At 44.4% G+C, this 15,627-nt stretch overlaps 1 protein-coding gene across 1 annotated transcript in view; it reads left to right on the top strand.

Annotated features, from left to right (window-relative positions):
• LOC310822352 (calsyntenin-2-like) overlaps positions 1-15,627 on the top strand; it is a gene marked incomplete at both ends in the record, with an annotated part of 149,366 nt that overhangs the window by 88,224 nt on the left and 45,515 nt on the right. Inside the window, 2 exons of the mRNA XM_083694695.1 lie at positions 3,013-3,162; positions 12,383-12,568. Coding sequence (XP_083550821.1) covers positions 3,013-3,162; positions 12,383-12,568 — 336 coding nt within the window. The remainder of the gene's footprint in view (positions 1-3,012; positions 3,163-12,382; positions 12,569-15,627) is intronic.

The following is a 15,627-nucleotide window of genomic DNA, read 5'->3' as shown; positions in this document are numbered from 1 at the left end:
CTGATAAATTTCAGACCATACTGCCATATCTTCTATTGATCCTCTCTCCTTTCTCTTAATCTGACATGGAGTCAAGGTGGTATTGACTCCCCTAGGCTTCAGATGCACTGCTGCCCATAGTCTCTGACTGTCTGGGCTGTGACTGGCACTTGGCATGCTCGATTATAGCCCATGCAGAGTGAGTGATGCATGGGGCCTGGCCAGAGTGCTCTCTTTATATCTGAGAGGGCTCGTTCCATCATTAACCACAGAGTACAGGCCTGAGTGGGTTGTTAAACATGAGAGCACCTCAGAGAGATAGAGAAAGAGACTGAGAGAGAGAGCATTGCACAGTTGTCATCTGTCACAGAGTGTTGATGTAATAGAAGGAGGGGGAATTGGTGCTTCTGTCATGCAGAAAGGCATCTGCAATATTGCATGGTATTGTGTGTGCATGTGTGCGTGCATGCGTGATTTCACGTCTCATAACTTATAATTGTTAAATAGTGTATTCCTCTCTTATAGCTCAATCCATCACCCTAAGGATACTTAAAATGCAGAAGATCAAAATCCTAGCACAGTTGAAATTGGGATTTTCTAGGGGGTTAGAAATGCAGATAGACCATTAAATTCTGAAAAATCCAGTACAAAAAAAAAATCCAGTACATGATCAAATTTCACGATTATTGAGACTTTAATTGATTAAAGGTCCAGTAACATTCAAGCTTTCTAAAAGCTTCCTAATGGTTGTAATGACTATGTTTAATTGTTAGCAATCAGGGAATGAGATCCCTTGAAACAAATATTAAATTACGAATCCTGTTTCAGTCCCATGAAAGCGCTTTATAAAATGAAGTGTCCTACCCGACCCAGGGGTGTTCTAGTGGAGTGCACTCACTGATTTTCGTCTTTCTGTCTTTTCTGGCTGCCTCTCGCAGAGAGAGACAGAAATCAGAGTGGTTTTATAATATGCTTTTCTTTCATAACTCAACGTGTAACATAAAATCCAGAAGTTCCCAGACTTATGATTTTGGACCACGTTCAAATGGGTCTGCGCAAGTACTGTTTCAAAAATGTGACTTTACCCACATGTGAACAACTGCCCAAAGAGCAACTTTATGTCATTAACAATTTTTTTACCAAAATGTCAGATAGCTCTCAGGTCTTGCCCTATTTTAATCCTTGTTATAACTCAACATCAACAGTTCTAACTGTTAATGAGCACTTGAGGACCACTAAATGGCATTTAGCATTCTCTCCATCCTCCTGGCCCACATACAACAAGCTTCAGGCATCCAGCCCCTGTTAGAAAGAGCTCTGTTGTCATCAGCCTCAGGCCTGATGGTGGAGGCGGGGAGTCCGGCCAAGAGTGTGTTGCAGTAGTCAAAGCGAGAGATCCCAAGTGTTTGGACCAAAAGTTGTGCTGCTTCTCTGGTGAGGAATGGACGTATCCTTCTGATGTTGTTGAGGAAAAATCTACAGGACCGTGCTGTCATGTTCGCCACACAGGATAAGTAGTTGTCAAGGATCACCCCAAGGTTCTTGGCTGTCTGGGAGGAGGTCACAGTAGAGTTCTCTACTGTGAAGTCTTGGAGAGGGCAGGCTTTCCCAGGGAGGAAGAGCAGCTCAGTCTTGTCAAGGTTGAGCTTGAGGTGGTGGGCTGACATCCAAGCAGAAATGTCTACAAGACACATTGAGACACGTGTTGCCACCTGAGAGTCAGAAGGGGGGAAAGAGAGAAAGAGTTGAGTGTCATCTGCGTAGCTGTGGTAGGAGAAACCATGTGAGGAAATTACCGAGCCAAGAGATTTGGTATAGAGGGAGAACAGTAAGAGCCCTAGGACAGAGCCCTGGGGGACCCCAGTGGTGAGGGCTCATGGAGAGGACAGCGATTCTCTCCATGTCACCTGGTAGGAGCGATCGGCCAGGTAGGATGCAAACCAGGAGAGTGCAGGGCCAGAGATGCCCAATTCTGAGAGGGTGGAGAGAAGGATCGGGTGGTTTACTGTGTCGAATGCAGCGGACAGGTCCAGAAGAATGAGAACAGAGGAGAGGGAGGAAGCTCGAGCAGATTGGAGGGCCTCCGTGACAGCAAGGAGAGCAGTCTCAGTAGAGTGCCCAGCCTTAAAGCCGGATTGGTGAGGGTCAAGGAGGTTGTTCTGAAGGAGGTAGTTAGACAGTTGGTTAGAGACAGCATGCTCAAGGGTTTTAGATATGAAGGAGAGAAGGGATACCTGTCTGTAGTTATGGACAGCAGACGGGTCAAGAGTTGGTTTCTTGAGAAGAGGCTTGACTCTGGCTGTCTTGAAGGCAGATGGGACAGATCCTGTGGATAGAGAGGAATTGATTAAGGTGGTAAGGAACGGAAGGAGGTCTTTTTAGATGGATTGGAGAAAGGGGGAGAGGATAGGATCGAGGGGGCAGGTGGTTGCCCGCTTGGATGTGACCAGTTTTAGAACATCATCAGGGGAGAGGGGGGAAAAATCTGATAAACCAGAGACCGGGTGTAGCACAGTGGGTTTAGAAGGAAAGGTAGCAGTGTTGGTGAGAAGCAGAGGGAAAGAGCTGCTAATGTCATCAACCTTCTTTTCAAAGTAGGTGACAAAGTCATCCGCAGACAGGGAGGAGGGAGGAGGGGGAGGAGATGGGTTGAGGAGTGTGGAATATATATATATATATATATATATATATATATATATATATATATATATATATATATACACACACACACACATACTACACACACACACACACACACACAGAGAGAGAGGAAGAGAGAGGGGGGGTAAAGGGGAGGAAACAAAATACTGAGAGAAAGAACAAGACAAGTGAAGAGGGAGATAAATGAGAAGAGATGCACACAGCACCAGTTAAACACTACAACACCGTGAGCGTGGAGAAAGGACGAGTATATACTGTATATCCCTCCTAACCCATACATCCCTATTATGCTTTAGATGTGTTTAATGTTTTTGAACAGTTTGTGTCCTTGTGACCTTTAGTGACCTCTCCCCTGTATCTCTCCTCTCTCAGGTAACATAAGGAACACAGAGAAGCTGAGCTATGATAAGCAGCAGCAGTATGAGATCCTGGTCACAGCGTTTGACTGCGGCCAGAAGAGGGCCACGCAGAGCGTGGCAGTAAGCATTGAAGTTAAACCTGTCTGCAAACCAGGCTGGCAAGGTGAGCATGAGTGACTGAACTATTCTGTGTGTGTGTGTGTGTGTGTGTGTGTCATTGTCTCCCTCTCTGTCTGGGATCAGCTCTCTCTCTCCTTGGGGACAGGGCTGTCAAGTAGAGCTGTAATCACCAGCACTTTAGCAGCAGAACATTGTGCGACAGCAAATGGCTCTTAACACGTCAGAAATAAGACAAGGCATGCTTAACACTCCCAAAATAAGACAACAAACAAGTGTCCACAGCCAGCAGTACAAACAAACTCCACTCACAAGAATGAAAGGCAATCCAAACTTCTATGAACTGACACACACACACACACACACACACACACAGAGGCAAGTACTGTAAACAGGGTGATATTAACCACTGTCCACCACTCAGCGCTAATCCTGTCTTTGAAGCCAGTTTGCTGTTTTATATTTAGCAAGTTAGGATTTAGACATACTGTAGGAAGAAATTCACCCCTCACTGTTTGCCTTACCCCCAAGGAGAGATTGTGGAGGATTGTGGACTTTTAAAACTTTTTGCATCCTCCCCACACACACACACACACACACACACACACATCCGAACTGTGGTAGTAGAATGAGTTTGGGCAGAGTAGCACTTTCCCATTGGAGTGTCTCCATTCCACTGTGAGTCCTCTGTCACTCCACATCTCTCTCCAGACAGACCACTTTTGTTTTCTATTACAGCTGCTGCTTTCACTCCTCTCTTCGTTCCCCGTCTCTCTCGTTCCCCGTCTCTGGAGTGTTTCTGTGTGTGTGTGTGTGTGTGTGTGTGTGTGTGTGTGTTCACATGCGTACGTACTTGTGTTGGAGTGAGAAGAAATCTCTCTCACCTCTGTGTTTGATGTATTTATGTTTCTGTGGGTATGTGTAGTATGTGGTTGTGGGCCTGTCCAACTCTTCCAAAAATCAACCTGAATAAGCCTGAATGTCCTTTGGGGTGTATGCACATCATTATCATTCTGGACCTGTCCTCAGTAATGACACATGTCCTGTCTCTGTACATCACTGATAGATGGTACTGTCACCACAGGCCAGAGTGACGGATGCATATTAATGAAAAATCCCATCTGCATATTTATCCATAACCCTTTGTTTATCCTCATCCTTTGTTGCTGTGGCTGCTCTAAGCCTCGCTGCCTCCCAGACCCGTCAGCCATGCGGTTGAAGCAGGATTAAACTCTCCACCCCTGAATTAAACCTGACACCATGGGGCATGTCTATGGAGGTGGTGGCTGTCAACATGGCGGTGTTCATGTAAAGCTATGAAATAATGTTCAGAATTTAGTCAGCCAATGATGGAACAGGATGAGGAAATTAGGATAATACTGTTGGTTAATTGCTGTTCCTAACGCTCTTGAAAAACCACTGGAGTCTTGGGATTTTGATTTGTAATTTCATCTTGTTTCATTATCTCTCTCTTACTATGCTTTCTCCTCTCTTGTACTTTATTATCCAACACTTTGAGATTATAAACAAAACAAAACATAGTCATGATGAAGCATGTAAAAAAATGTACATTTACACAGTTATAATTGACTGTGAGAACTAGTTTGTTTGGTTATTATTCACATCTTTTCGGTGATAATACCTGGTGTCTTTGGAACTCCAAAACTCCAAACCAAACTTTCCATACAGTAAGTAACAGTGAGCAGAAAAAAGTCCTCAGCAAGTATCTTATCAGGGGAACTCTAGGAGGCTTTTTATTTTCTTGAGGATGAGAACAGTATTGTCTGGCAGGCTTTTCCGGAAACCTCTTAGGGCCTGTCAGATTGGGAGGCCCGACGGCCAATTGGCCTGATCTCTGATAAGAGCAAGAGGATGAATTCAAGAAAGAAAGGAGAAAAAAATCCTCATTTATTTTCTCTGCACTCCTCCTTTCTCCATGCTCACTGTGTTGTATTGTTTAACTGGTGCTGTGTGCATCTCTTCTCATTTCTCTCACTCTTCACTTCTTTCTCATTCTTTCTCTCAGTATTTTGTTCCCTCTCCTTTACCCCCCCCCCCCCCCCCTCTCCCCTGATCTGATCCAGAGGTCTGATAGGGTTCAGTAGTAATCACTAACACCAGACACACTCTCTGCCCCTCCTCTGAACTGACCCTCTATCAACTCTCCTCCCATTTCAAACACTCCCTGATTGAATTCTTCCAACCCTCCTTCCCCACCTCTACCCTCTGATAGTGTGAGGACTCACTAAAAGAGACAAAGGCTGTCTGCTACAGTAGAGTACAGTAAGACTCACCAGCTCCCAGAGGAAAGGGGGGTGGACCATGATGGATTACGGAGGGAGGGAAGGAGGGATGGAAGGAAGGTTGATCCTCGGACACACTCATTTATTTCATGGTGGAAAGGCAATGTTAGAAAAGAAGAGAGTGATTAGATGCGCACACACACACACACACACACACACACACACACACACACACACACACACACACACACACACACACACACACACACACACACACACACACACACACACACACACACACACACACACACACACACACACACACACACACACCTTGCCCTAACAGTGATTACATTCCCAGAATTCAACCCCCAGCTGTAGATTGGAGTCTTTTCTATGTTGAGATTAGAGTTTCTACTGGAGTGGTACTCCTGAGTCAAGCTGAATTATTAGTCAGAGAAAGATAATTATTAGTGAGTGAGAGAGAGAGAATAAGGTCATGTGAAGGGCTGAAAGTTGTCAGACTCTACTTTTGTCCTTGTGCCCATTGAGTTTTGATAATAAGGATGGTAATATCTTTTCAAACCTTGTCTCTAATTACCTATTCTTAAAAGTGGTTAAAGGTATAGATGCCGTTTCTGCCTCTGTACCTCACATACAAAGGATTCAGATGTAATACTTGAACAAGTGCACAACAGAACCTTTAACACACTAACTGTTCAGTTATTCCTTAGCCACCATTTTGAGACATTAAATGGTCAGTCATTTTCACTGGCTTCAGTCTTTCACAAGGTTTAGTTTCCAGGGCCCAATGTGGCTAGAAGCCCAGATTTCCACTTATAGCTCTTTGTCATGCAACCAATGCAAAGAGGCATCCATCCACTCACTAAACATAAAAGAGGACACTTTCAAAAACAATATCACTAGTGAAATGAAAGCATCAAAGTGGAAGGCTAAAGACAGTGGAGAGGGTCAGACGGAGTTGGAGGGAGTCAGAGAGACTGGGAGAGTCAGAGTGAGGCAAAGGGAGTCAGTCAGAGCAGTGGAGGAGGGGAGAAGCAAGAGTGGAGAGAGGGAGGAAGGAGTGGGAAGAGGGGGAGTGCTCTTTTTGGAAATACTCTCCTACTGATGGGTGGACTAGTTTGGGGAGGCTCACTATAATGATGGCCCTCGACATTCTTAGATACACCATCAGAACACACACACCTCTATTCTCAGGGACTGAATAATAGACTGTACTGCCTTTTATTCTCTCTCTCTCACTCAGAGATAGGTGGTAGGAAGCAGAGTTGTGGTGCTGTTGTGTGTTTGGAGTGATATCCATGGAGAGCAGAAAGGAGGGAGTCAGTGTATACCATCTAGGGGAGGATGTAAAAGAGCCCAAAGTGAACATCTGCTCGGTGCCTCTACTGCAGCTGGTGATGACAGCCCCACCTATCGGAATAACACCTTTTTCAGGATTTGGAGAAACACACAGACACACCTCCTTTTATATTAACAAAGAAGAAACTTAAGCCCTGCTGTGTGCTTTCTGCTTTGCATACTGTGTGAAGGAAAATATGGAATAGCTTCCTATTTTAGCCAACTCATACCACTGTTAACACTGCTGTTCTCTGTGTGTGTGTGTGTGGGTGTGTGTGTGTGTTTGTTTGTGTTCGTTTGTGTGTGTGGGTGTGTTTGCGCACACGCCCTGCTGCGGCTCATGAATAGGAGTAAATGATTTAGCAGGTACACAAATGGAACAGCTCAGGCACACAGCATCCCTGCAGGGCCATCTGAACCACTGCCTCCATTAGGCTATGGCAGTTTCTATCAGATTGTATGAGAATATCAGCCTGTATATGAGCATTTACAGTTCCCGGTGTAAGTAATGGGACAGTGAAGCATTTTTTCTTCTTTTGGCTCTACACTCCAAAAGTTTGGATTTGAAATCAAATTGTTGTACATATTGGTTTCACCATTCATAAATTACAACACTTTTTATGCATAGTCCCACTATTTCAGGGTACCCAACTTCAAATGCCCAACTTCATATGTCCCCATGAAATATAACGAGTACATGCATTAACCAGGTATACTCTGAAACCTCCAAATAAGGAAGCCATATGATTGAAGAGATTCAAAAACCCAGATGGTGCCTTTAACGCCCTCATATTCTCCATTTTACATTTTAGACATTTAGCAGATGCCTTTATCCAAAGCGACAAAGTACATTTGTCTAAAGTAAGTGAATCATCTATACATCAGTCATCATATGAAAAACAAATCTATTCTAGGACCAGGGGGCATTGGCAGTCACAATGCTAGAAGAAGGAAGAATTACTTTATTCTTATTACTTACACCCTTGACCCATGCATCCACCTCTAAACTCCTCCTGGACCCTCCCCTCCTCAGTGCTTCAGCTATGCAGTCTTAGCTCCCAACTGTAAAGGCCATGTTCCAGACCAGGTCATTTTCCCCCTGGTCTTGGATGGTGGTACACCAAGCATCATAGGACTGGGACTATCGGACCACGCTCTTATTCATCTGATCCCGGCATACAGGCAGAAACTAAAACTTTCTAAACCTGCTGTGCGGAGATCTAACAACTGGAGCAACAGAGAAGCAGTGGAGGAGCTGCATGACTGCCTAGATACCACAGACTGGGACATTTTTAAGACTGCTTCCAACAGCCTGGACGAATACACAGAGTCTGTGACGTCATACATCAGCTTCTGTGAGGACAGATGTATTCCAACACACACCAGGGTGAGTTACAACAATGACAAGCCCCAGTTCACAACAAGACTCAAACAGCTTCATTTGGAGAAGGAGAAGGCTTTCAGGAGTGGAGACAAGGAAAGGTTTAGACTGGCTAAGTACACATTTGGCAAGGAGATTAACCACCTCACTGGTTGAAATCATGGTACCTGCCTGCTTCAAAACATCCACCATCATCCCCCTTCCCAAAAAGCCGAGGATCACAGACCTTAATGACCAGTCGCCCTGACCTCTGTGGTAATGAAGACCTTTGAGCGCCTTGTGCTCACCCACCTCAAGGCCATCACCAACCCCCTCCTCGAGCCAGCAGGTCTATAGACGACACAGTCAACATGGGACTCCACTTCATCCTCCAGCACCGAGACTCCCTCGGCACTTACGCCAGGATCCTGTTTATGGACTTCAGCTCCGCATTCAACACCATCGCCCCAGCTCTTCTCCAGGACAAGCTATCCCAGCTGAGCATGCCTGAGCCCACCTGCAGGTGGATCACTGACTTCCTGACAGACAGGAAGCAGCACGTGCGGCTGGGCAAGCTTGTCTCGGAGCCCCGGACCATCAGCACTGGAGCCCCACAAGGCTGTATGCTCTCTCCTCTACTCTTCTCCCTCTACACCAACAGCTGCACCTCTAGCCACCCTTCTGTCAAACTCCTGAAGTTCACAGATGACACAACCCTCATTGGATTAATCTCCAATGGGGATGAGTCCGCCTACAGAAAGGAAGTTGACAGCCTGGCTTCCTGGTGCAGCCAGAACAACTTGGATCTGAACGCCCTTAAAACTGTAGAGATGGTAGTAGACTTCAGGAGAAGCCCAGCCTCAACTGCCCCCTTCATCATGTGTGACTCCCCATGGTGGAGTCATTCAGATTCCTGGGGACAATAATTTCACAGGACCTCAGGTGGGTGGAGAACATCACCTCCACCATCAAGAAGGCCCAGCAGAGGATGTTCTTCCTGCGGCAGCTGAAGAAATTCAACATGCCGCAGAAAGTGATGGCCATGTAGAACTCGATCATCATTGAGTCCATCCTCAGCTCATCGATCACCATCTAGTTCGCTGCCTCCACTGCCAAGGACAAAGGCAGACTGCAGCGGACCATTCGGTCAATCGAGAAGGTCATCAGCTGCAACCTGCCATCTCTCCTGGACCTGTTCCACTCCAAGACCAGTAAGAGAGCAGGAACGATCATTGCTGATCTTTCCCATCCTGGTCACCACCTCTTATATAGACTTCCATCTGGCAAAAGTTTCCGGTCTATCAAGACCAAAACCTTGCACCACAGTTTCTTCCCCATGGCAGTGGAGCTCACGAACAAGCTGCCTCTCACTGACTCTGGGACTTCCGCTTTATATTTATTTAAAATTATTCTAATTTATAGGTGTACATGCCCCATACCCACTTCACAGCCTCTAACCTCATTGCCACTTAAGCCTTGCACAGCCTACAAAATGTATTATTTTATTGTTCTATTTTTGTAAATTTGTTCTTGCTATTTTGTTATTTATTTATGTAATATTTTGCATATATATATATTTTTTTTATATATATAGTTTTTTATGTCCCATGCACCAACCTCACCGAGTCAATCTCCTGTATGTGCAAATATACTTGGCCAAATAAAATAATTCTGATTCTGATTACCACAGCACTAGTTCAGACTTTCAAAATTGAATCCAAAATGTGCTGTATCATATACTCAGCATAGCAAAACAACTGAGCACTGAAATAGAAAAAGAAAAACTAAAAGAACGGAAGAATAAACTCAATTTCAGAGAGGCAACAGGAAATATGAGACAAAGAACGGCACAGTTTGGCTGTGTTTGCAGAAAGAGAGAGAGAGAGAGCAGCAGGTGGACTACTGTTAAACACAACAGTGCATCTCTCAGGTGTGTTTGTGTGTGTGCATGTGTGTATGCGTATGTGAGTTTATTGTGTGTGTTTGGGTGTACGATGTTTGTGTGAGTGACAGAAAGAGAATGTATGCATGTCTGTTCATGTGTATGCATCAGTGTTTGGGGCGCATTCAGTAGTGTCTGGGTGGTCTCCTGTTGGATCAAGTCTTAACAAAAAACCCTCTAGCCCACAGCAATGCCTTCCTCGCTGAGGTAAAACAAGAACAAAAACAGATGTGTTGCTGTGTGTTTGGGTAAATGAGCACCAGGAGAGTGTGTGTGAGGAACTGAACATGACAGATTTAACGGCCCAATAAACAACGGCGAGCTGTTTCCCTTCTTATCCAGTCAGTGTGCCTTCAGCTCAGGTTAATGTTCAGCCTCTGCCTGCGGTCAGCCAAGCACAACATAACAACACTTGGGCTAACAGGCCACTCGCCATGCCACACACACACACACACACAGCAGAATACACATACACAGACCAAACAGTTGCACACACTGAATAAACTCACACAACCATGCACACAACACACTAAAGACAGCACCGTACATTAATAAAAAACACTACACACTGAGAGCCTGACTGCAAAACCAGGCACCATGCTGAGAGACCAAGTGATTTAATGTGCTAAGATACATGCTTTAGCATACAGTAGATTGAGTCACAGTATTAGATATTTTATTGATAATATAAAACTCTGAAATTGGCTCTCTCATGGTTGTGGAGGTCCTACCAGGCGATATGCGGTGCCAGGGGAAAGTTACTAAGACGGCACATGAGATTCCTGAGAGGGCACTAACTATTTGAGCCAAACAAATAAAAGGAACAAAATGATTTGAGCTTGGTCCTAACACAGGTTAGATAATTGATCATACAAAGACATACAATGTGTTATTAGACAGCTGTCTTGCCAGCGGAGAGCAGGCTACTGTGCCACTTTACAAAAAGAGAGTGCTGTGCATTTTCAAATAAATGATACAAACTATTATGGCGTACTCAAACAGATACCAAAATATGTACTTTACAGTTAGCTGGCTAGTTCTTTAGGCAGGTAGGTTTATTTACTCAAACTATGTTGCTGATGACCTGACATTCAGCTCAGGCACTTGGCTTTCATTAGTGGCCAGCTAGTGTTAAAAGTCCGGTGCTTCGAGCCTCGTGAACAAGCCCGTTTCAATGTCCACAGTTGGGATTTCTAGTAATACTATAAACCCATGTCATCACGAAACAATCGTGTCGACATTGCGACCAGTTGTCGACTGGCCCAGGCGGCGCAGCAGGGCTTAAGCCACTCACCCTCCTCCCTGTTTATCACACCTGGAACAAAGGATCTCCGACTGCCACGTGTCTAACCCGTTTGGAAAGTTAGGATTTCCTCCAGCTAAATGCTAGCACAAAGCTGACTATTACCTTTACGATACGAACTCTGAACCAGCTAACTAACCAACATGATTGGAACGACCGAACCTACCTCTTGCCGGAGTCCGCTTGCTGAGCATTCATCTTGAGAGTGTCGGTGGACAGGACTCTGCGTTCTTCAAACGACCAAAGCTCAAGTCACCTCAAAGTAATTATCCGGGTTCATTCTATCTTTTGTACAAGGCAATGTGTGCTAGTGTAATTTTGTGTTGTGTTGACTATGGTCTTGCTATCCAATTATCAAATCTGCCGCCAGTTAGCCACGTGGTCTGAAGAGTGAGTTTGTCAAACCCCGTTTGAGAATCTGTCGGTCACTGTCGTGCTATGTTTCAGACACTGCATAGCTACCACATATGATACAATTGTCTAGCTATTGATTCATTTGATACAATATTCCAACGACTGATTCATTGTTAACAGATGTGTATGGTGCGCCAAACCCATTCGTCAGCATTGTTGTACCACCTGTACTATCTTCCCAGTTATTGAAACCCCCTAATTTCCTTCAGTAATTTCTTACCTCATTTGTTTGTGCTTTTTTATATTACTGTTAAGTTAGAAAACAAAGCTTTCTTTGTGTTTTGATCTCGGTGTTCGGGTGCTGTGTGTGAACGTTTGCATCCATGAAAACATAGAATCCGCTACCTTCAGAGAATAGAAACTTGATATTGGTAAATATAGGTAAAGTAAATGTAAGGATAATTAATCTCATCAAATCTTTAGTGGTGCCCTGCCTTTACTGTTTACTTGGTACTTTACTGTTTGATTGGAATAAAAGCAGACAAATCATAAACAAATTGATAATTCATAACCTATTATACGTAGAAGATACCTTGTACACCATATTCACCCTTTGTTCTACATTAAGTACTGCAAGCACAGTCTCACATCATCTCACAATCTACCATCCCAAACAATCATGTCTGTGTGTGTTTCTGCCAGGTTGGAACAAACGAGTAGACTATGAGCCTGGCACAGGCAGCAAGCAGCTATTTCCCAAGATGCAACTGGAGACATGTGGCGGGCCATTGTCATCAGTGAGGACCACAGTAGAGCTGCAGACCAGCCATATTGGGAAGGGCTGTGACCGTGAGACCTACTCTGAGAAGTCCCTGCAAAAACTCTGTGGTAAGTTCTCTGTGGGATATATCCTATCTCTGTAGACCTCTTATGATGACATTTTTTGCTTAGATGTATAGTATTATGGGCAAAAGTAGTTGTCCTGCATTAGGTATTCAAATCAAACAAAATATATTTTTCAACTGACCAAAGATAGATAGACTAGATATATTTGACCTGGGCTATAGGATTGAGAAATGTAATTCCAAAAATATTGATCAGTTTATTGATGACAGTCAGTCATCAGTAATCCAAACTGCAACGTCCAGCGTCAGACGCTGCCTTGGGTCTCCTACGCTCTTGAAAACAATAACTGAGGCCCTGACCAGACCAAATTATGCTATCTGTTTATTATAGATTGAGCCAACAGACAACAGAGATGACTAGGGTCTGTCCATATCCATTTCATATGTTTTCTTATGCCCGAATTCCACTAATCAAATCAATAGTGATCTCATACGGAAATGTTTTTATCCGTTTTCTGATAGTTTGATGTGGCCCTGTTTGGTGTGGCCCTAAGACTGTCTGTGTTGCTCTCTCTCTCTCTCTCTCTCTCTCTCTCTCTCTCTTTCTCATCTTGTCTTGTCTCTTGGTAAGCTGTGTATTAAATGAAGGCAGCAGCAGAATGCAGACTTTGGGCTGTGCTGCTAATGATGTGACAGAGTGAGGGCATTAGCTGGTCCAGATGCAGCTGGCTGTGTCCTCAGTGACTGATGAGAGAGTCTCAGCAGTGTTTGTACTGAGAGCACGACAAACAACGGACTGCTACCGCTCTCTGACTGCACACAGTGGGTGGGCGGTTGGGGGGTGGGGGGGTTGTTTCAGTTATCGTCTTTGACTAACGGCCTTCAATGCCTTTTCAGAGCCTCATCTGAATGCATAACTCCCTTTCCCTCCCCAGTTCCTGTCTATGCATGGTTTACCACTAAAGAGCCCTTTCAAAGCCTCCATAATCATTATCTGATACCAAATAGAATACATTGTAATTGCTTTTTTAAAGCACAATCAATTTGAGATAATGTAGGATGACGTTGGCAAACAGAATGCTCAACTCAGGCTGTGGAGAGCTAAGGCACATTTGTTTACTCCCAGAATCTAATTACTGCAAGTCAGAATGCCTATACAGCCATGAATACCAGGCGGAGAAAAACAGGCCTTTATAGAAGAACATCATCATAATTGTGCTAATGCTTTGTTATTAGCAGAAATGAATTGATGCATATTTCTGTTGTTGGGAGGGGGATGGGGAGACATTGTGGGGTTGCACAGTTTAGTAGTGTGTAGTAGTATTGCATCAACATGGTTCCTGTTCGGCATTGACGTCCTAATAAATAGGACATTTATCAGTGTGTTATACATGAGTAATAAGGCACTAGTTACTATGTTAAAGTGGGCCCCGGGCCCTAATTACTAACCAAAGTACACAGTGACATCTGGACACCTCCATTAGTGTAACAGTGTAATCATTGAATTAGGTCAATACCATGCAAAAAATAATGCACTGGTTGTGTTTAGTCAGAACTTAAGAATTATTAGAATACCGCACCGGCCACTTTATTAGGTACACCTTGCTAGCACCGGGTTGGACCCCCTTTTGCCTTCAGAACTGCCTTAATTCTTTGTGGCATAGATTCAACAAGGTGCTGGAAACATTCCTCAGAGATTTTGGTCCGTATTGACATGATAGCATCACGCAGTTGCTGCAGATTTGTTGGCTTCACATCCATGATGTGAATCTCCCATTCCACCACATCCCAAAGGTGCTCTATTGGATTGAGATCTGGTGACTGTGGAGGCCATTGGAGTGCAGTGTACTCATTGTCATGTTCAAGAAACCAGTTTGAGATGATTTGAGCTTTGTGACATGGCGCGTTATCCTGCTGGAAGTAGCCATCAGAAGATGGGTACACTGTGGTCATAAAGGGATGGACATGGTCAGCAACAATACTCAGGTAGGCTGTGGCATTTTAAAAGATGCTCAATTGGTACTAAGGAGCCCAAAGTGTGCCAAGAAAATATACCCCACACCATTACACCACCACCACCAGCCTGAACCGTTGATACAAGGCAGTATGGATCCATGCTTTCATGTTGTTTACGCCAAATTCTGACCCTACCATCTGAATGTCGCAGCAGAAACCAAGACTCATCAGACCAGGCAACGTTTTTCCAATCTTCTATTGTCCAATTTTGATGAGCCCGTGCGAATTGTAGCCTCAGTTTCCTGTTCTTAGTTGACAGGAGTGGCACCCGGTGTGGTCTTCTGCTTCTGTAGCCGATCTGCTTCAAGGTTCGACGTGTTGTGCGTTCAGAGATGGTCTTCTGCATACCTTGGTTGTAACGAGTGGTTATTTGAGTTACTGTTGCCTTTCTATTATCTCGAACCAGTCTGGCCATTCTCCTCTGACCTCTGGCATAAACAAGGCATTTTCGCCCAGAGAACTGCCGCTCACTGGATATTTTCTCTTTTTCGGACCATTCTCTATAAACCCTAGAGATGGTTGTGTGTGAAAATCCCAGTAGATCAGCAGTTTCTGAAATACTCAGGCCAGCCCGTCTGGCACCAACAACTATGCCACGTTCAAAGTCACTTAAATCACCTTTCTTCCCCATTCTGATGCTTGGTTTGAACTTCAGCAGGTCGTCTTGACCATGTCTACATGCCTAAATGCATTGAGTTGCTGCCATGTGATTGGCATATTAGATATTTGCGTTAAGGAGCAGTTGAACAGGTGTACCTAATAAAGTGGCTGGTGAGTGTATATTATGGCTTAAGTAAAACAAATGTAGACCTAATAAGCCTGCGTTTCGACATACAGGTGTGATGAAGGGTCTGTTCCTCTCAGACTAGGTGCGCGCTGCGCGGGCTTCTATTCACATGTAATCGCTTTGATCATGCAAATAACTGTTATTGTCTGTCTGCTTTATTGCTGATATCGCCATTACTGTCATGGTTCTGTATGGCCATCAGAGGGCGGCAGAGATCGCCCCCAGAGACTAATGGACGACAGGTGGATTTTGTTCCAACTGATTAGGACCTCTCTTTAAGAGGTGTGTTTTCTGTGTTC

The sequence above is a fragment of the Argentina silus genome (genome assembly GCF_951799395.1).
Source record: "Argentina silus genome assembly, chromosome: X".
Classification (NCBI taxonomy): Eukaryota; Metazoa; Chordata; class Actinopteri; order Argentiniformes; family Argentinidae; genus Argentina; species Argentina silus.
Note: the sequence above shows the minus strand (reverse complement) of the source record. Positions and strands in the feature narration are given on the sequence as shown.